We start from the raw sequence: 22,487 nt of genomic DNA, 5'->3' as shown, positions 1-22,487 counted from the left end.
CCTCTGACAAGGTGAAATTTGAGCAGACACCTGAGGATGTGGGCCTTGCAGATATCTGGGGAGCAGTATTCTTGGCAGGGAAAAGAGCAAGTCCAAGTGCTGTGAGACAGGAACATCCTCAGTACGATCAAGAAACAGTAAGGCTGCCAAGGCAGCTAACAGCAGAATAAGTGAAAAGCAGAGAGGCACGATATAAGGCCAAAGAAGTCGAGGAGCAAACAGTGTAGAACCCTATAGGCCATAAGGACTTACTTTCCTTGGAGAGTGACAGGATGCTCTTGGGGACGTTAAGGAAAGGAGTAACATCATCAGACATGTTTTCAAAGGATTGCTTTGGTTGCTAAATTGAGAAGAGATTACAGGAAGGCAAGCATAGAAGAAAGGAGACCAGTTAGGAGGCTATCATAATAATCCAGACAAAAGATGATGATGGCCTGGACCAGGGTGGTTTGGGTGGGGGTAGTGAGAGTGGTCAGAACTGGGGTATGTTTGGAAGGTACAGCAGGCAGGATTTGCTGACTAACTGGGTATAATGTATGGGCAAATGGAGAAATCAAAGATGACCCAAAGTTTTTGTGGCGAGCCAGAACTGTTGCCAGTTCCTAAGATGGAAAATTCTGTCACCCTCGCCCTTACCATGCCTACAAGATCTGGGCCCACCTTGCAAACTGTTCCCTAACCCCCATCTCCACCCCCCACCTCCTAGGGCTCTACCCTTTATACCAATGCTGCTCAAAGTAACTAGTCCACAAGCTGTTACCAGTCCAGAGTGAGAAAAGAACGTGAACCAACACACTATGTCCTGCAGGGAGGAAGTCCTGCTATGAAAAACATATCACCTGTACTGAACACGTGCTCTGCTCAAATGTCACCTTATCTGTGGATACCCCCATGTAATTCTCTATCCCCTTTGTTCTGGTTTATTTTTTCACAGCACTTATCAACAACTGACTTATTAATAGTGATTCACCAAATCTATGATTCAAACTGTAAGATATACCATTATTTTAGGTGTTACTAAAAAAGAAACACTGTCAAATAATTCTAAGATGTCATCAACTGTAAAGTACAACCCAATATTAGAAACACTAAAATGTGAAAAAATGCAATTTGGAATCAAGAAATACATTTCTCTGTGTATTGTCCATCTCCCCATCCTCAGTCCCCACTAGAATATAAGGCTCTTGAAGGCAACAATTTTGTCTGCGTATGTTCACTGCTGCAGTATCCCTCATGCCTATAACAGGATCAGGTCCATAAAGGCAGTCAACAAGTGTTTATCTAATGAAAGGTGACTGATATATAAGAGATGCTCAATAAATACTGGTGAAAGCAACCCAAGCATCCATTGATGGATAAGTGGATAAACAAAATGTGGTATATCCATACAGCAGAATATAATGAATTATATTCAGTCTTTAAAAGGAAGGAAATTCTCACATGCCACATCATGGATAAACTTTTTGGACATTATGCTGAAGGGAATAAGCCAGACACAAAACGATAAATACTGTATGATTCCATTTCTATGAGGTACCTATGGAGTCAAATTCAGAGACAGGAAATAGAAAGGTGGTTTTGAGGGGCTGGGGGGAGAGAAGAATAGGGAGCTGTTTAGTGGGTATAGAGTTTCAGTTTTGCAAGATGAAGAGTTCTAGCGACAAATGCACAACAATGTGAACGTGCTTAATGCCATGGAACCACACACTTAAAAATGGTTAAGATGGCAAATTTATGTTATGTGTATTTTACCACAATTAAAGACTAAAAATAAATAAAATATTTACTGAATTGACAAGGGATCCTATTTATACAATCATTTTAATTCTGTCTAGGACTAAACCCCTAAAAATACAGACCTGATTACTTAACTCAGATAACACTACCATTAAGTCCTCCTCTTAAGATGAGCAAAAATCAGATCCCAAAAACCTATGAGGAAAGTAACAGATAATATACAATGGTCCAAGAAGTCCCACATCACAGGACAAGTATACAGTATTACTACGGACAGCAGAATTTACCGATTAACTCAAGATCTGTACATTTCGCCATATGAAGCTTACCGCAAAACAAAAAAGAACTTTAAATTATTAAATTCTAGTTAACAACATGTATGCTTAAGTGTTTAGAGATAAAGTGACTACAACTTACTTTGAAATCCACCAAAAAATAAGACAAATTGATGAAACAGAGAATGGATATCTAATAAAGCAAATATGTAAAATGTTAATTGCAGAATCTAGGTGGTAGGTATATGGTGTTCATTATACCATTCTTCAACTGTGGAGGTGGGCAAATAGTGAATCACAGAATATGAGAGCTGAGATAAGACTTCAAAATACATGAAGCAAAAACTTATAGAAACAGGTAAATCCACAAATATAGTAGGACTCTTCAGCACTCCTCTCTCAGTAATCAGTAACACAAGTAGACAGAAAATCAGTGTCATGGACTGAAATGTCCCCCGCCCTCCTCCAGATTCATATGTTGAAGCCCTAACCCCCAATTCGACTATATTTGGAGATAGGGTCTTTAAAGAGATAGTTTAAGGTTAAATGAGGTCACAAAGGTGGGGCCCTAATCCAATCTGTTCTTATTGGAGAAGGAAGTGGCACCAGGGATGCACACATACAGAGGAAAGACCATGTGAACACACACGGAGAAGACATCTACAAGCCAAGAAGAAAGGCCTCAGGAAAAACCAAACTTGCCAATGCTTGGATCTTGTACTTCCAGTCTCCTGACTTGTAAGTAGATAAACTTCTGTTGTTTAAGCCAGCCACCCACGCTGTAATACGTTGTCATATCAATCAGTAAGAATATAGAAGACTTGAAAAACAATATAAATTTGATCTGATTGACATTTATAGTATACTCCACCCAACAACAAAAAATTACACATTTTTTTTTCAAATGGATAAGGAACATTCCCCAAGACAGACCATATTCTGGGCCATAAAACACACCTCTATAAATTTAAAGAAATTAAAATCATACAAAGTACGTTCCCTGATTACAACAAAATTAAACTAGAAATCAACAACAGAAAGATGGATGGAAAATCCTCCAAATACAGCTGACCCTTGAACAACACAGGTCTGAACGTCAAGGGTCCACTTATACAATTTTTTTTCAATAAGTACATACCACGGCACTACACAATCCATGGCTGGTTGAATCCACGGATGCGGAACCATGGATATGAAGGGCCAACTACAGAGTTATACTCGGATTTTCGACTGCATGGGGGTCAGCACTCCAAACACCCACATTGTTCAAGGGCCAACTGTACTTGAAAATTAAACAACATACTTCTAAATAATACCTGGGTCAAAGACAGAGTCACAAGGGAAATTAGAATATATGTTAAATAGAATAAAAAGTAGTACAACCAAGCAAAATTTGTGGGCTGCAAATAAGGCAATGCTTAGAAGGAAATTTATAGCATTAAATGCTTATACAGGAAGAGAAAAGGTCTCAAATAACAATAAAGAGTACAAGCTTCAAAACACTAGAAAAAGACGAGCAAACTAAACCCTAAGCAAGCATATGGAAAGACAGAATTATGAGCAGAAATCAATGAAATTGAAAACCAAAATATAATAGAGAAAAATCAATGAAACTAAAAACTAACTCTTTGAGAAGATCAATAAAATTGATATACCTCTAGCAGGACTGATCAGGAAAGAAAGAGAAGACACAATTACCAGATTCAAGAATAAAGGAGGGGGGCTTCCCTGGTGGCGCAGTGGTTGAGAGTCCGCCTGCCGATGCAGGGGACACGGGTTCGTGCCCCGGTCCGGGAAGATCCCACATGCCGCGGGGCGGCTGGGCCCGTGAGCCATGGCCGCTGAGCCTGCGCGTCCGGAGCCTGTGCTCCGCAACAGGAGAGGCCACAGCAGTGAGAGGCCCGCGTACCGCAAAAAAAAAAAAAGAATAAAGGAGAGGACATCACTACAGATGCCATAGACATTAATAGGCTAGTAAGGGGTTGTGCAACATTGTGAAATGCACTTAATGTCACTGGACTGTACACTTAAAAATGGTTAGAATGGTAAATTTTATGTATGTACTTTTATCATAAATAAAATAATTTTTAAAGGATAATAAGGGAATATCAGAAACAACATTTTAGCCACAAATTTGACAACCTGGATGAAACAGGCAAATTCCTTGAAAGATGCAATCTACTTATCAAAGTCAAAAAGAAATTTGAACAGTCCTATAGAAATGAAGAAACTGAATTCATAGTTAAAAGTCTTCCAACAAAGAAAACTCTAGGCCTGATGGCTTCACTGAAGACTTGTACCAAACACTTAAAGGAAAAAGAATACCAATCCTACATAAACTCTTCCACCACGGAGAAAGGAGAGAACACTTTGCAATTCATTTTATGAAGCCAACATTACACTGATTCCAAAAACAAAGATGTTAAAAGAAAACAAGAGACCAATATCTCAGACCAATTTGCTAATATTTTGTTGCAATATTCTCAACACAATATTAGCAAATTGAATCCAGCTATACATAAACAGGATAAAGATCACAACCAAGTGAAGTTTATACCAGGAATGCAAAGCAAATCAATCAATGTAACTCACTACACTGGTAAAGAAAAACGTACTGCACAACCCTATTCACATCCTGTACAATTATGTGCTTATTCTATGAAGCCAATTTTTGTCCATTCATGAGACAAAACCGGTCACCTACTGCTGTGTAGTTAATGACAGGTTATCCCTTTGATCTAACCTTACTCCTAATACTATCCAACGTTTATTGAGCACTTGGCAAGTGCAAAGTCCCATTCACAGCACCTCTGCTCAAGATGTTCTCCCCACATCCAGCCTGTCCTCACCACTTGGTCCTCATTTCAGACAGCATCTCACAGCAGCATTCCCTCATGACTTTTTATTTAATACAGAGCACTTTTCACTATTTGAAATTTGTCTTTGTTGCCTTCTTTGTCCGTCTCACTCATCAGAATGTAAAGTCAATGAAGGCAGGGTCTTACCTGTCTTGCTCACTACTATATATTTCTATACCCAGGACAGTATCTGGCATATAGTGTTTTAGTAAGTATCTGGTGAAGGAAAGGATTATATGAGGTAGACATGACCCTCTCCAAATTTATAATATGAGAAAACTGCGACTCAAAGAGTGAGTTACCTGTCCGTGATCACAAATGACTCAGCCTGGGTTCCACTTAAAATAAAAGGCAAGACAAAGACTAGCCGGCAGGCAGTTTACTTTGGAATGTGGTTCCAGGGAGCAGGAGTGAGGGACACAGGGAATGAAACACAGAGAGAGTCAATACAAGGATTCATTACGAAGCTGGCCACCTCTATGAGTTACAGATGTTTCTGTCAAGTGCTGAGTCCCACAGGATTTTCTAAGAAGCCTTGTGAATGTATCTCAGAACCATCACCCAGGGAAGAAACAGGAAAGCATTTTTATCCATCATCCCTCAAACGTCTAGAGTGGCCACAGAAAAGAAGCCCCAAGGGAAAAACAGAGAAATAAGCTTTACCAAATCAGACCAGGTTACAACAAACAAGAGTATAGAAATACATGGAATAAGAGGTGAGGCTGAGGACACAGGAATGCTGTTCAAGAAGAGGTGTCTGATCTAATGGCCAGGGAGTGGAAGAACAAACCCTGACAATCTGACTACAAATAAAACTGCTCCCTATGCTGCGCGGCCATGGAGCTCCATGGTCCAAACGGACTGTCACCTGCATGGTGGATTTTAATTGAAAGACATACATAGTCACAAACAGCAATAACAGAAATCCAAGTGGTACCCTCTGTAACAAAAGTAAATGCACTTGTGAATGGAGATACAAAAAGATGGCAGTCTGGGAGGGCACAACACAGAGTGGTGGGTAGTTATCAAATGTTAAACTGATCAAAAGTTTAAAAAAAATATATAAACTCTCTGATCCAAAAAAAAAATCTACATCTAGGAATTTAGCCCAAAGTAATTATCACAGATATACACAAAGATTTTTGCTACAAAGACGCTCATCACAGCATTGTTTATAATACTGAAAAAACTAGAAACATCAATGTCCAAAAGGAAAATAGATAAATTATGTTCTATCCATAAAATGGAATAATACTCAATATTAAGAACTAGGTTGTAGAAAAATATTTCATGCTTTGGAAAGATGTTCCTAAATAGTAAGTGCAATATTTCCAGTAGCATTATTATATATTGAATAATGCTTTTAAAAAAATAGTTCATAAATACATGGGTTTTTTAAAAAGCACCTATCAAAATATTAACAGTGGCAATCTCTGAATGATCTGTTCACGGGAGGTTTTAAATTTTTATGAAAATATTTTAAGACTTAGAAAAAATAATTTTGGTTTAACTAGTTACTAACTCAGTTAAAAGTTTCATTAAATCCTTACGCAGTGAGATAAGGCAAATCGCTAGCAATCTGCTGGCCTCCCATGTGAGTGGAGCCAGGAAGTGGTTCATACATGAGGAACCCAAGCAGTGATCAAATGGAAGGTTAAAAAATGTCACTTCTTTACAGTGGGTCCTTCCACTTTTGAAAACAGGGATGTAACAAATTTTGAGAATGACAGACAATGCATTAATCTAAAAATAAAAATGCAAAACATCTACAGTAAAGACAACATAAAACACCGAAGTTTAAGGTGTTTCCTTTTGGGTCATTCACCTCTTTGGTATGACCGCAGTACGAAGCCATCTCTCTGTGGCAAAGAATAGCAATCAGGCTATGGTGACTGCGTATTATCCTAAAATAATTATTACAGTATATGTGGATTACTTTATGCCAAGCACTGTGCTAAAAAAAGCACTTTCTGTGTAATACCATCTCAGTGAATGCTTATAGTAAACCTGAGGCAATACTTAGTTATCTGAATGTTCTAGGTGAAAAATAGGCTAAGAAAGGTTAAATAACTGGTTCAAAGTCACAACTAGTTAGGCTGAGATCTGGACCAGTTCTGCCTGACTCCAAAGAAAAAGTTTTTGTAATATATAACAAGGAAATCTGATATCTTTATATCATGGCCCATGGTCCAAAGGGATTTTCACTCTTACTATTTTTAGTACTTTACTTGTATCTTTTTGGTTGCTCAAAAAGTTAAACATAGAATTACCACATGACCCAACAATTCAACTCCTAGTTATATACCCAAGAGGACTGAAAACAGATATTCAAACAAAAACCTGAATATTCATCGCAGCATTATCCTAAGAGCCAAAAAGTGGAAACAACCCAAATGTCTATCAACAGATGAATAAACAAAATGTGGTATATCCAGACAACGAACTATCAGTCATAAAAGGACACAGGCTAGTAACACATGCTACAATATGGAAGAACCTTGCAAACATTATACTAAGCAAAAGAAGCCAGACTCAAAAGCCACATATTATGACTCCATATACATGAAATGTCCAGAATTTAAAAATCCAGAGACACAAAGCAGATTAGCGGTTGTCAGGGGCAGGGAAGGGGAGGGAATGGTGAGGGACTGCTTAATGGGAACTGCGCTTTTTTGGGGGTTGATAAGAATGGTCTGCAATTAGGGAGTGGTTGGTGATGACGGCACAACAATGTGAATGTGCTGTTAAGTCAATAATTGTACACTTTTAAATGGTTACAACGGTGAATTTTATGTTATGTGAATTCTACCTGAATAAAAATATGCATCTTTTAGGTACTAAAGATACTAACCACAGGTCTTGGCAAAGCTTAGCCATGTGGGCTGTTACAGAAGCATCGTAGCTGAGGAGAGATGCAGGGGGTGGGGATGGGGGGGAGGAAAAGGCAGTAACCCAGCAACTCTGCCCATCCCCACAAGTCACCGTGTCAAAGTATACTCATCAAAAACCCCGGTGTGGTTCACACCCCTGGAGGAGGGGCTGCCATATCCTACCAGATCGTTTTTCCTATTTCTGACTACTCAACTATTTGGTAAACTTCTCAGGGGTCCCACAAGAATGGGGTGATCTGGTGTTTTATGAAGTCACTTCCTTAAACTTTTTCATCAAAAAGGGGCTAAACCAACGTGTGTAAGTCCACGAAAATGCAGAAACCCGTGCACTACGAGGGACACCTTCTGCATCCACCTTGCTTTACTCTTCGGGCCTACGAGCTTCCTGGAAGGAAACCTGATGAAACACACCCTCAGTGACCAAGTGCGTTACGGTGACCGTCTCCACAAAGACATTCATAAAATTGCCCGAGAATCAAAAGGTCCCAAGTTTATTTTTGTGACAGTCAATTACCTACGATGCTCAGAAGTAAAACACTGTAAGCCATCCGTGAACCCGCTGCTGTTCCTAACACACTGGGGAGAATGTGAAGGCCCTGGGCACCTGCTACACTGACCACTCCTCACCCAACAGGTGGCCCAGGGACCTGGCTTGGGAGGACAGCCCATGAACACTTGTCACTGGACCAACGCTTGTAAAACTCATCAGGAAAATGAACAGGAGAAAAGGCTAGGACGTTTCCAGAAAAGAACTCCGAAAAAAGGCAAGAAAAAGGAAGATTTGCCCTCTAGAGACAAGAATGTATTCTATATCTAAAGTATTCAATAGTATGAATTAGGGGGAAAAAAAGAACGAGCAATAAAATTGAAAAAGGAAGTTCTAAAACAGAGCCGAACACAAAGGCTCGTGACGCCAGAGAAAAGTGTGTCAGATCTGCACGCCAGCAACACTGGCAACAGGCTCCCGCACTTTAATTTTAGTCCTGCCGCTACACTGGACACTACTCGGGTTTAGCCTTCTTAGGGAGATTTTATACAAACATAAAGCCTTTCCTTAAGTGTAAAAAAAAAAGGCAGTCATTGTTAAAAGTGCTAATTAGACAAGGAATACAATAAAATGAAATAATAATTTTAAAAGCTAAAAGAAGTAAGAAAATTATAAATGTTACACATAAATAATGATAAATTATTCAACGGTAGGAACAGCTCTGAAAAAGTGAATCAGAAAGCTTGTCTAGACAAGCTTGTTCTAGCCCCATGTGGTAAACTGTAAGAGAAAAAAAAAAAAATCTTTAAGAGAAAATGTGTGGTTATCGGCAAAAAAAAAAAAAAAAAAAAGATCTGTTGTAAATTCAAGTACCTAAGGAGGCCAGGCAGGTAGCAGTGAAACAGGGGAGGTAGGTGGCAAAAAGCACGTGTCAGTGGATTTTTGTCACACAACAGTTCAGCCCTGGTGTGGCAGATCATCATCTCAAGAACTAAGAGGAATCTGGATTTCTGTCTCAAAGACACCAATTTTAAAATGTTGGAAGGTGACTCTCCTCCCACCCCCCTACCCTCGCCACCAACACACAGCTCAAACAAAACACATCTGTGTGGCCTGCTAGTGTTCAAAGTCTGGCCTAGAGAATCATCACTGAGGTGAATGCCTATCAGAGCAATGCTAATTTAAGAGAAGGCTGAGTCGTAAAGACCAAGGCTGGTGAAGGTGCTGCCCTAATGGTAACAGCTCCAGAACAAACCAAGGATGGTTCTATATGTTCAAAGACCCTATGAATCTTTGAATCAACCAAAGTAGATTGACAAGTAAGGATACCGTACCTATAAAGACATACACTTGAACATCTGAGAAGATAAGCAGGAGAGGGAGTTACCTGTCAGCAGATGTTTAATGTAGACTAAATGGGTCTACTGGGGGGAAAGACGTAAACAAAACATACATCTGCAAGATGGAGAAACCCAAGTCTGATTTTAGAGTTTGATGATACAAGGAACCTCTTCCACTCCTGTCTGGTGGAAAAGCCTACTAAAATAGAGAACCAAGCTTAAATCCTTTTAAGTTTGGACCTGTACACGGCCTTTAGCACCTAATCCATTTGTGAGTAGAGATGCTACTAACATCTTTAACCACTGATGCTAAGACTGGCTGGTTGGTAGGGACAGAAAAACCCCACTTAAACACTATAAACACTAAAATTAATTCTAAACGGATTCAAGAATCAAATAAAAGCAATGAAACCAAAAAGACAGCTCAACAAAATTTCAGTTCAAGATGACAGGCTCCTACACCTGTCCACTTTTACCCCCTCCCAAAGTCATACTGAAATAAAAGGACCTTCAAAACACCAGAGAAACACCTCCTTCCAAATAGTCCAGGGAACTAATGAATAAATACCAAGACCTGGAGAGGAGCATGAGCAAACAGAATTACCCAACAGAATAATTTACAGCATTTCCCAAACTTCAGTCAGTCCCATTACGGCGCCACAATTTTTGTTATATCCCAGTGTTACCTATCCTATTGTTTAATATTTTTCTTTAAATCATCTTACTATGTTTTAGTTAAATAAATGTATTTTAAAGGAAACTTTATATCACTATAATAAGTGCAAAACGAGTGTCACTTTGTCATCAGTAGGTGGTAACTATAAAAATAAACACAGTTTACTAAATTCTAACTAATATTGTTGCTGCAGAAAGATCTGGGCTTGCCTCCTGTTCTCTGCATTACCAGAGGAAACTAGCTGCTATTAGAGAGGTATTTCAGACTAGCAGCTAACTGAGACTTTCTCTTTGTTACAGTCAAGAGGAAAAAGAACTGAAAAGGGAATTATTATCTTAAGTTTGTTTCAATGGCCCTTAGTGTTGAGCCCACATCCTGTTTAAACCATCCCCGGTATAAATGGCGCACCTGCCTGCTGTGGCAGCTGGGCCAGCCCCTTCCACAAAACCCCGCCCCCAGACACACTCCTTTGCATTTCCTCATACACAACCATTCATCTGACCACCCCAGCTGAAGAAAAGGCTTTGCCCCCAAAATAAAATCCGAGAAATGCTCTCCAAAGAAAGTGGCGATCTACTTAGGGAGGACATTGTAAGGGTCTGAGGGCTGAGAAAGACTAGAAAAGATCTCGGGCATCTTCAGACGCCCGCAACAGATGCTAGCCTGGGTAACGTGGCACAGTGGGAGGCGGGTGGTAAGAGGAAGGGCAGCTTCACTCAGAGTAAGATTTATACAAAGAGCCAAGCCCCCTACCCTGGCCCACAGCGGGGGATTTTCACCATCTTTGCCCGTCTCCTGCTCCCCGCTTCTGCACCCTATATGGAGAGCAGCCTGTTCACAAGCTCTGCAAACTTGAACAGAGCCTACAGGTGGCCCTGCCAGCCGAGGTTCGGGCCTCTTGGGGACAAAGACCTACCCACAAATAAAGAGGAAACCCACACCAGCTACTTACAAATCCAGTCTTTCACTATGTACAAGAATGGTCAAGTGAGCATCCGGAAAGCTCACCCCTGTGTCCTCTGCACCAAAACGTTTACTGCAGGAGGGATGCCAGGGGAGAAAACAGAAGATTCAGAGAAGAAAATGATGCAAGGGTCAAGAAACAGCAAAAATTGAGTGTGAACTTAAGTCGTGAAGAAATATTAAAAGAAATTAAGAGACTCCTTGAAGTAGCACAGGTTTTCTGACCCAGGGCTCTATCTTCTTCTATGACACCAATCACACACCTTGGTTCAACAATGAATACACAATCATAATAATGTAAATATAGCTATTGTTATGATTTTCTATATAAAATCAACCTACAGACAAAGCATGGAAGGCTTAACTGTCATTACAGAACAGGCTATAAAAACACACAGCACACATAGAACACAAATCAAGAACTGAGAGACAAAAAAGTACATGTTCTTGGGCTAATTTTTCTCATTTTCATAGTGTAGTCTACTGACTGTGCCAAAAACTGATGAATCAAAAAATAAAGGATTGGGTTTCCCTGGTGGCGCAGTGGTTGAGAGGCCGCCTGCCGATGCAGGGGACACGGGTTCGTGCCCCGGTCCGGGAAGATCCCACATGCCGCGGAACAGCTGGGTCCGTGAGCCATGGCCGCTGAGCCTGCGCGTCCAGAGCCTGTGCTCTGCAATGGGAGAGGCCACAACAGTGAGAGGCCCGCGTACCGAAAAAAAAAAAAAAAAAAATTAAAAAGCAACTGATAAGTGATTAAAATATTCGTAACATATACCATGACAAAAACTAGTACCCTTAAAGGACTTTTACTACTCAATTTAACAAAAACAAAACAAATACTCCAATAAAAAAAAGGGCAAAGGACATAAATAGTCAAATCAGTTCAAACATATATTAAAATGGCCGATAAATATGAAAGATGAAAATAAGTTCACTTTCCCAGGCATTCAAAGAAATGCAGATTAAAACAATGAAATGTCATTTTTCAATCTCTCAATTGGCAAAAATCATTTTAAATTATCATACTCAAGTGTTACAAGAGTTTGGTGAGAAAGATATTCTCCTAAACTGCTGAAAAGTGTAAAGTGACACATCCTTTCTGGAAGGATTTGGCAATACAGATCAAGAGCTTAAAAATGTTCCTATTCTTTGACACTGTATTTCCACGTTTGTGATCATTTCTTTAGGATGAAGTCAAAGATGTGATCAATAACTTAAAGACGTTCACCAAAACATTGTTTAAATGGGAAAAAACTGGAGAAAAACATTGAAATATAACACGTTGTAATACTTCAAAGTCATGATTCTGTATCTAAAAAAATGTTAGGGGAGCATAACAAAATGTTTATTTGAATGCCATGTCTGTATAAAACACGTGTGTGTGTGTGCCTGAGAGAGAAAGAATGCACAGGTAAGAGCCTGTACAGAAAAAAATCTAAAAGAATGAGCACTAAAATACCAGTGATGATTATTTAGGTGTGAGAGTAACGTGTGACTATTCCTTTCTATATTACGTATTTGTGTAATATTTTAATTTTTTTGGCAGCAAGCATGTTTCAGTTTTGTAATAAGGCAAAACAAAAAAATGCTAAAAGTCATCTTTGAACATTATTAATAACACAGGGCAAATTCATTTAAGGTTAAATGAAAAAATCAGAATATGAAACTGTACATAGCTCCAATTTTGCTTTTAAATCTGTTTACATACATACATACGAAAAAATTTACAGAACACCAATATGCTAACAGGGATGAAATCTGGGTAGCACAGTGAAATGGAATTTTATGTTTCCTCCTTTTACTTCCCAAATTTTCTACAATGAAAACCATTCCCACTAAGTCTTAGAAACAAAGAGTTAATAAAAAGTTAAATTTCCTTGTTGCAGGGCCCATAAGCCTTGGAAGTGCTAATTTCCATCATCAATCTTTAAAAACAACATTAGGGACATCCTGGCTTCTGAACGCTTTCCAAATACTAATACTGTGCTCTTTCCACTGTATCATGCTGCATTCAAGGGACTAAGGTAACATAAGCATTGGAAAATGTCTGAGAACAGTGGCAATATAACATAAAAATCTTGAGAAAAATGTCTGGGAAAGAGAATCATGATTTAAATGAGGATTAAATGATAATTTACATTTATAATTAAAATGAGGGCTAAAACTTAAGCAATGTACAGCATGATGACCATAGGTAGGAATAATGAATTGTATACTTGAAATTGGCTAGAGAGTAGATCTTGAATGTTTTCACCACACACACACACACACACACACACACACACACACACACACAAAGATAACTGTGAGGTGATGGATATTTTAATTACCTTGACTGCAGTAATCATTTCACAATGTATGCAAATGACAAAACATCACATACAACATGAATATATAAAAATTTTGTCAATTATATCTCAATAAAGCTAGAAAAAATAAACTGAATAAAATTTGGGGTTTAAAAATAAAACAATTTTTTAATTAAAAAAAAATTTTAAGCAGCCCTGCACAGTACCAGTGTGTTCTAGAAAGCACACCTCAAAAATGCTGGAGTAAATTACTTATGAGAAACTCTTTATCAGGTTGTATTTATTAAAATTCCATAGAAATGCAAGTTTTAAAGTAGCTTGATTTAAGGTAGGTTCTGCCTTCATGACTAAAACTGATACTGCCACAAGCTGAGAATGGAAAAAGTTGGAGAAGTTAGATAATAACTTGACTAAAGGGAAGAGAAATATAATAATAATAAAGGAAAAAGAAAAACGTGCAAATAAAAACAACAATAGTGCATTAGCTCCTACAAAAAGATCCTTATTAGGACATAAAACATCTCTAGTAAAAGTAAAACTGGATCTTGGTTCTGCTTTAGGAAGAAAGAGGGAGACTCATGGACTGAAAGAAGGAACATGGCGGACACACGAGGAACCAGCTGCAGCAGTCACAAGGGGGGCAATAAAAAGCAACTTGCCAGGACCCAGAATAAGTGTTCAAAGGCTGGGAAATAAGCTCCACTGCTAAGCAGAGCTGCTATACTCATCATGAGCCTACAAATACCCCAGTGGTCAAGAGAGAGAAACGGGCCTAGTGAGTGAGATGAGCACGTGACCCCTGAGAGCGGGGTACCAGGGTTTCTAGAGAGCAGAAGGTGGAGAAGCCATGTTGATCACTGAGATAAGAATGCATGACCAGGGCAAAGAATCAGCAATTCCAGCAAGCAGAGGTGGACCACAGGCCAGAGGCAACAGTGGGGTCATCTTTCAATCACTCCAGCAGTGTCCTCAAGCAGGCCAAACAGGCCCTAGAAGGAGGAAACTGTAGGTGGACCGAATTTCCTAGGAGCTATGAAAGATACCAAATAAAGCCCACCGGCATAACAATGCATCCCCCCAGGTCAGGGGAGCAGCCGGAATGGGCGCCTCCCAAGAGACTCTAAAAAGCCCACAGCACAGAGTCAGCTTTAACCACGTACCAGGCTCAGAGAGCCACGTAAGAACAATCCTAGTTCCTCACTATTCCTTCTTCCTCCCACCCCACCTTATCTAGAACCCAGTAAGGTCAGAAACAGGAAACTGGGGGGTCAGAGGGAACACAAAAGGACAGAAGCCAACGATACCACTTTCTCTGACAGCAAGTGGTTGCCAACTACAAATCTTAACTGGGAGAAAGAGGGAGAAAAACTCTTACCTTGAATGAAGGCGGAGTGTTGATTAATACACTGAACTGGATATTTTTAAATTGAGCCTATGTTTTGTGACTTCTATTCCCTAAGATCATTGCCACTTGAATGCACCTTTTGTCTTTCACCTAATGAGCCATGCTCATTAAACAGCTGTTGAATCAATAACTTGAAGAGAGAATAAAAAGTCATAAGGCCTGATGCCTTCTCATAAAAGGAAAAGGCTTTCCAAGCTGAGTGCATTTTAAAGAGATGGTGAGAGACAAAAATAAAGATTTATTTTAATCATCTCCCACAAGTTATGTATTCAACACATTGAGTACATACCTAAAGAAAGAATATATCAATCAGAACATAGTTTGGTCCTTCCTGGGAGCACAACCACAGCTGCACTGGGAAACTGCAAAGTGTCCATTTCAGGATGATGCTGGGGACAGAGCCTTCGGGCTCCGAGGTAGGACCCTAAAGCTGAAATGAAGGGGGGGTTACAGACCCTGAATGACCCACCAGTCCTTGTGGCTCACCCATCTCTAGAGCGAAATGAATGTCCTCACCATAGGCTGCCACCGCTGGACCTCACATTCATCAACCTCCCCTAACTGCACCTGACTCTAGGCTCCCTAACTAATGTTTTGGATCAAAATGAGTTTCACTCAATGGAAAGTTCCAGCTCATTTGAGAACTTTCTCACTCTGATAAGTCTGTACTGGTTCCCACCTCAGGACTGTGTGGCTTGAGTTAGCATGATATCCTGGGTACTGACAGCCATCTGAGTCTTCAAAGGGATGACTCCAGCTGTCCATCCCAACGGTCGACTCTATTTCTACTCTCTACCTCTGGTTCACTGCGTACCTCAACAAAAATAGGTTTTGGTCTTAATAATCCACTGAAACTACTCTTCTTAAGGTAACAATAACTTAATGCCAAATCCAGTAGACCCTGAGGATGTGAAAAACTACGTAGATGTGTTCAGGAGATATGAAGAAAAAGTCAAAGAACAAGGAATTTTAGAAAGATACAAACTACTAGGTATAAAATAAATAGGATACAAGGATGTAATATACAGCACAGGGAATGTAGACAATATTTTATAATAACTTTAAATGGAGTATAACCTATAAAAATATTGAATCACTATGTTATACACCTGAAACTAATATAATATTGTAAATCAACTATACTTCAATTAAAAAAAAAAAGAATTTTAGAAAGAAGTGTTCATCAAGGCCAGTGTGAGAGGACATTCCACTAAGATAAGGACTGAGAGGTACCCATCTGATCTGTTGACAAGGAAGTCCCCAGTCACTCGTCCTCAGTGGTGTCAGGGGTGGGGCAGCAGAAGCAGGCTGCAGTGAGTGTCAAGCCACAGCAGGTGACCATCAAAAAACAGCTGATTAACTGCAGAGGCTACAGAGTGAAGGGAAGGGAGAAAGGGAAAAAAGTGAAGACATCGTCCAAGAAGCTTGGTTGGGAAGAAGAAACAAAGAAACGGTCAATTGACAGAGGGGTTATGCTTCTGTAGTTTGAAGAACAGACCCCAAAGAAGGATCCAGTTAAAAATACTTAACCCTGAGTACTTACTTACGACAAAACTCTAGGAATTTACACATAGTAAATCTTTTAATCTTCACAAACCACCCAATAAAATAGGGAATAATATTATCTCCTTTCCACAGATAAGGGATCTGAAGTACTCTGGGGGTCTCTGAAGAGCCAGAGGAAAAAGCATCAGCTTCAATCCATGCCAGGCAAAGAGAGAAGGAGGGACTGTCACTAGAAAAGGCAGCAAGGAATGAGTTAAGAATAGGTGGAGAGTGGGCCTCATTCTTTTAGATTGGAAAACAGGAACTAAGTTCACATGCCTGAAAACCCTTACTCATCCCTCAAAAATCAGCTCAAACATCGCCTACATTAGGAAGTCTCCTCTAACAACTGTTAAAGTGTGGATACAAACAAGTTAGCGAGAGGACGTGCCCAGGTGATGGCCCTTATATTTAGGTTGGGTTAAGAGTGGAACACTCTTGACCATGACAGGGGAAGTGCACAGGGAGACAACCAAATCCAAGAAATGTAACTGAGCAATCGTGCCGAGGACTCAGCTTGGATTGGACACCACACATTAATACAAGGCTGGCGTTTTGCCGGGTGACAGAGCAGGACAGCTGAGGGTCTTGATGGGAATGCAACGCGGGTGATTAACTATGGAATCCAGACTGGATGTGGAAGATGCCAGAAATGGGCTGTAAACTGGAAACAAGGGGATCAAGAGTCTGGTGATCAGAGTCACCGTGAAAGAGTGCGAAGCAACTGCAGGAGTTTGTTTACAAGGAAAGAGGACGAATCAAATTAGGTTGGGTGGAGACAGCTCTCTCCTAAAGGAACACCCACTTCTGCCTACTTTGCTGTCTGCTCTTTCTCCACCACGCAGTACATACTGGATTGGAGTTGCTTAAAGTTCTGTCCTCAGCCTTCTGGCTCTACTCGCTGCTTCCAGCATCCTCATTCACATCCACAGCGTAACTCCCACCTAACAACCCATGTCCAGGCCAGCTCCCTCTCTCCAGATGGCCCCTGGGTATCTCCCACTGGACTTTACAAGCCCCTGGACATTAAACATCTTTCCCCAGATGAGCTCCTCCCTCTCTACGCCCCCTGCCTCTGTGAACAGTAACACCACCTGTCTACCCCAAGTCACCTTCAACTCCTCTCTCTCTCCCCCAGTCCAATGGGCTTGACTGACACAGCCTACCTGCCTGCACATCTTTAGAATCCCTCTTTTCTATCCTGTCCATTCGCACCACTACCTCTTTCACTGGGGCTGTCAGCATCTCCCACTGGACTCTAACTGTTCTCTGGGCCCCTCCTGCTGGCCACCCTGTTGCTTGACCTAAGTCTGTCCATTAGAAGCTCCCCCTCGATGTTTTAAAAATTCAGATTTCTGATTCCCACATTAGCCCTTCTGAATCTGACTCTCTGGGAATGGGACCCAGGAATCTGGACATTCGGAAAGCTCCATAGCTGCTTTTGTGTGGCCATACCACAGGCAGCGTATGGAAAACACTGCTCACATCCGCAACAATAACCTGTCTTGCCTGCCACAGCAACGTGAAGCCTTTCCGACTAGCATTCTATTAGATTTTCACCTTCTTCTGCTCCCCGGACTCTGCCCTACCATCTGGTCCTGGCTGTGCTCCTGGACAGGGGCAGCTGTTGCCACGCCTCCTCTTCTCCCTCTTCTCGTTCCATCCCCAGCTCTCGACTCACCAGCCCTCTGAATGACTTCACTGCACACCTCGTGCAGAAACTGCTCCCTTCAGCTGTAAGCAACAATCCCCTAACTCATCACCTCCTGCCTCTTGTCCAGGCCCTGCCCAGGCTCTGTCCCTCATAGAGGCTCTCTCCCCACTTGCATGCCTGACAAACTCTTACTCATCCCTCAACATCAGCTGAGATAGCACCCACACTGGAAGTCTTAACCATGCCCCTCCTCTGCCCAGCCCACGGCTGCCATAAACCCACAGCACCCAGTACAGTAGCTGTTTCATTTCTTTTTTTAAGTTTTTCCCCACTAGACACAGAACTCCTTGAGGGTGGGACCTATACATAGAATACAACAGACACACAATTAATGTTGGTTGAGTCCATGTTAGAGTGAATACACTGTGAAGTGAATAAGTCATGGGAACACTTACTAACAAGTGTAAGAAATGATACATCTATTATTCAACACGTAATTGAGTGGTAGCATTCGTCTCTAAGCAAGGGTCTAAAATAAGGCATGAACACGATTCCTATGCACTTTTATCCAGTCATAATTACCTGACAGGGCAGACGGCTATACAGTTTCGTAGACATGGTCGCAAATGCCCTTCTCTTGATTTACTGCCCTGGCAGCACCAGCTTTCTTCAATACCTTGAAAACGCCCTGCTGTGCCTGTTTGAGAGTCTTTGTGCTTGCTGCTCTCTTTCTGCAAGATGCACACTTTTCAACAAAAACTGACAGGTGAGTTCCTTCACGCCATTTGGGTCACCTTCCCAAACATCTTCGCTGACCACACCTGCTAAAGCAGCATCCTTAGCATTCTTTTAGCTTCCTGCTAAAGTCCTCCATAACTGCAGTCTATGCCACTACCCTCAGATTTTCTTCACGGCGCTTATCACTATGTGAAAACACATAACTTACTTATTGGATGTTGGTCTCCTTCATCCTGTGTACCACTTTATCCTCTATACATGAACAGTGTGTGGCTTATGTGGGTAGTAAACAGACACTTGTTGAATAAATAAATGAATGAGTGAGAGAGGGAGGAAAGCAAGTATAACACAAATACACTATCTACTAGTCACAGATGTGGGAAATACGCCAGTGGTAGGAAATGGTCAGGATTTTTCCCTTAAAAAGAGAACGTTATTCAGCATCCCTGGGGGCACCGCTAGGCAGATTATTCATCCTCGGGACACTTACTCAGGATCAGAACTCTGAATTACCAAAGGGCTACACAACTTAGCTAAAGGAAATCACTTCCCTCTCAGTGGGGTGCATCGCAAAGAAAAATTTCAAAGCAAAGTAAATTTTCCCACCCAGACTTGCCGAAAGACCAGTCTTGGAAAACCAGTGCCTAAACACCACTGTAAGCTCTGCAAACACTGGGACCAAGACTTGTCTAATGTTGCATTCCCAGCCCCTCGCAGTTTCCGAGATGCTCAAAATGTTTGTTAAATGAGCATATAAGACATGGACTTCTGAGGAATGGCCATTCCATCAATTCTTATGCTGTGGATACATTTATTTTAGAAAAAGGGCAAGACAGCTAAGGAGGAGCCTTTGGCCTAGGCCTCTCTCTGGGTAGCAGTTTGGCTCCTAGAATTCAATACTCATCAACCATGTGCCACAGGTAATCACATATTACTACCTTCCCCAGAGTCACCCTGTATCAAATCTGAATACACTTTGCCAACATAATAGCTAATACAGCATAGTAACCAATAACAGATTTTGCTTGCCTTTTTAATTCTTAATGTGTTTTGGTCAGCAAGGAAGGATAAGTCAAAATGATGAAAAAGAACAAATAAAATTGAAGAATTCTACCATTAATTTCATATCCACCAGTGTATGGCTCACAGATCCCAGGAAAATCACACCACCTTTTGAGTATCAGTTTCAACAGTCATGTTCTTTTTCTAAAGGGTAGTTTGGGAAAGATTAATTACCTAGTAGTTGTAACATACTCTGAGGCCAATACCTGAAAGATGCCATAAATCAAATTAAGTATGAAACAAGGGAAATCACAAATATTAAACCCACTTCAGAACCTGAGAAGTTGAGAAGTGAGGAAGATTTATAATTATGCCTGTTGCCCTGATACTAACTTACTCCCAGGCTAAAATATGTATTCTCAGAAAAAGATTCCTAACATTCACAACAGATCATTAATATTTGGAAATGTCAACTGCCTCTGTACTCAGTAAGATTAACTTCACATGTACAGAGATATGAAGCGTTAATAGTGACAAGCAATTGCAAAAATTATAGCTATTCAAACAATTCACTGTTGCCGTATCAGTGCCTAATCTCAGTGCTGTTTAGTTAACATACAGTCCACCTTATCAAAAGTCAATTAAACCATGTCAATGAGAAAAAGAAAGTCGTTTAAAAGGCTATATATATTTCTCTGCCCTCTATCTGCTGACACTCCACAGCTGACACTCCAGTAAAATTTAGCAACATCCAGCAGCAATGTCTCTGCTTTCCTGCCAAACTACTTCCAAACTTCCTTCCACTTTGAAGTACTTTACTCAGTTTTTGTTTGTCTAAAAACTCCTAAGAGAGACTGAGGAGAAAAAAAAAAAATCTAAGTAAAACTAAGGGGTCAGCTCCTGAAGCAGAGCTTGGAATTTGCATCCGGGGAAAAGCCAGTTCGGTCCCTCCGTAGCCTAAATGAATGGAGCAAGGTGACTGGGAAGGGAGCAGGCTTCCAGCATCGCTTCCACCCGGACAGCCTCTTCTTTCTAGCTGGCAAACCTACCGCTGAGGGCAGGGGGCCGGGCCGTAAGACCAGGGAAACCCAGCCCGACCCTAACTGCCCAGCCCACCTACAGCAGCCCCAAGGAGCATCTGACCATCGCACCTGGGGCTCACAGGTCGGGGGCTGGGGGCTGACTCAGTCCCCACTGACCCCTCCAGGCTGAAATGGGGGCGGTGTCCGCTGCCCCCCACCGGGCAAGAACTACCAAGGTTCCGGCACAGGGACGGCAGATCGACCCCCAAACCGCCTGCAACCCCGAGAGTCCCCGCTGCCCCCAGTCTCCTCAAGGAGGTACCCAGTGTGGTGTTTAGGGGACAGCCAGGATGGCGGCGTCCGGTACTCACAAAGCCCACTGGAACCGGTGCTGGTGAACATGGTCCCGCCGGACCCAGAGGCCCCGCGGGGGACAGGGGGAGGGGAAGCGGAGGTGGAGGGAAGCCGGAGACCGCGCAGGCGCACTCCGGCCGGGCCGACGAAACCAGCAACTCGACTCCACTCCAGGGGCCGCCTGCGAACGGCGCATGCGAGGCTTCTCTGCCCCCTTTCCCTTCCGGCCGGGGAAGGGAAGTGCGTGCGAAGCGAAAGTGGTCCGCCTTTCCGGGTTTTTCCGACGGCCGCGGGAGCCTTAGAAAAGGAGTGGGATGGCGTGGGAGGAGCGGGTGTAACTCCTGGGAGCCGCACACTAGTGCTTTAGCGCCGCCACTCGCCCTGTGGAGCCACCAAAGCAGCTAATTCATCTGGAATGCCGGCGCGGTGATGTACCTCGCGACCTCTAACCTCTCCCAGGATTGCACGCCGGGTGCGTTCCACGCATGCTCAGTCTTTCTGGGCCGTCCCTGGAGCTGGCTCTCCGGCTGACTGTTGACAGAACTGCCTCGAGTTCCGGTGCCCAGACAAGTGCAGGAGAGGCAGCTCTTCCGAGGAAAGGGGAGCCGGAACTGGAAGACCCTCCCTGTCGTGGCTAGTGGGGCCGTCCAGCTGCGCCCCCCCCCGTTCGCATGTCGGTCCCGCGCGAAAGCCCCCGAAAAAGCGCCAAGTGCCGTGGTCCCTGGACCCTCACCCCTCCCCGCCGCGGTGGCCTGTGTCCAGGTGTCCCAGGCGCGGTGAGTCTGTGGCGGAGCGACCCTGCTCCCCAAACTTCTTCCCTGGAGTCCTGCTGGACCCATGTCGTTTAAATTTTTTTCCCTTGCAAAATTTTTACTCCTTACCAAAGCAAAGTCACGGTTTTTAAAGTGAGTTTGAGTTTGAAAACTTTAATGTTATGCAGTAGTTATAGAACGCATATGGGAAAACTGACCAACTCTGAGGCTAAATGAAAAGGATAGGCTACAAAACTATGTACGGTATACTTTTTTTTTTTTTTTTTTTTTTTTATGCGTTACGCGGGCCTCTCACTGTTGTGGCCTCTCCCGTTGCGGAGCACAGGCTCCGGACGCGCAGGCTCAGCGGCCATGGCTCACGGGCCCAGCCGCTCCGCGGCATGTGGGATCCTCCCAGACCGGGGCACGAACCCGTGTCCCCTGCATCGGCAGGCGGACTCTCAACCACTGCGCCA

At 42.2% G+C, this 22,487-nt stretch overlaps 2 protein-coding genes across 3 annotated transcripts in view; one reads left to right on the top strand and one right to left on the bottom strand.

Annotated features, from left to right (window-relative positions):
* Positions 1-21,479, bottom strand: part of UBAC2 (UBA domain containing 2) — a 286,963-nt gene extending 265,484 nt beyond the window's left edge. Inside the window, exon 1 of the mRNA XM_032610727.1 lies at positions 21,277-21,479. Coding sequence (XP_032466618.1) covers positions 21,277-21,307 — 31 coding nt within the window. The 5' untranslated portion in view covers positions 21,308-21,479. The remainder of the gene's footprint in view (positions 1-21,276) is intronic.
* Positions 21,480-21,543: 64 nt separating this feature from the next.
* DOCK9 (dedicator of cytokinesis 9) overlaps positions 21,544-22,487 on the top strand; it is a 382,898-nt gene continuing 381,954 nt past the window's right edge. For both annotated transcript variants that reach the window (XM_032610714.1, XM_032610713.1), the window contains exon 1: positions 21,544-22,035. The gene's annotated coding sequence lies outside the window, so the exon portion shown is untranslated. The remainder of the gene's footprint in view (positions 22,036-22,487) is intronic.

Source organism: Phocoena sinus, chromosome 18, assembly GCF_008692025.1.
Source record: "Phocoena sinus isolate mPhoSin1 chromosome 18, mPhoSin1.pri, whole genome shotgun sequence".
Lineage (NCBI taxonomy): Eukaryota > Metazoa > Chordata > Mammalia > Artiodactyla > Phocoenidae > Phocoena > Phocoena sinus.
This window is presented reverse-complemented; position numbering and strand designations above follow the sequence as displayed.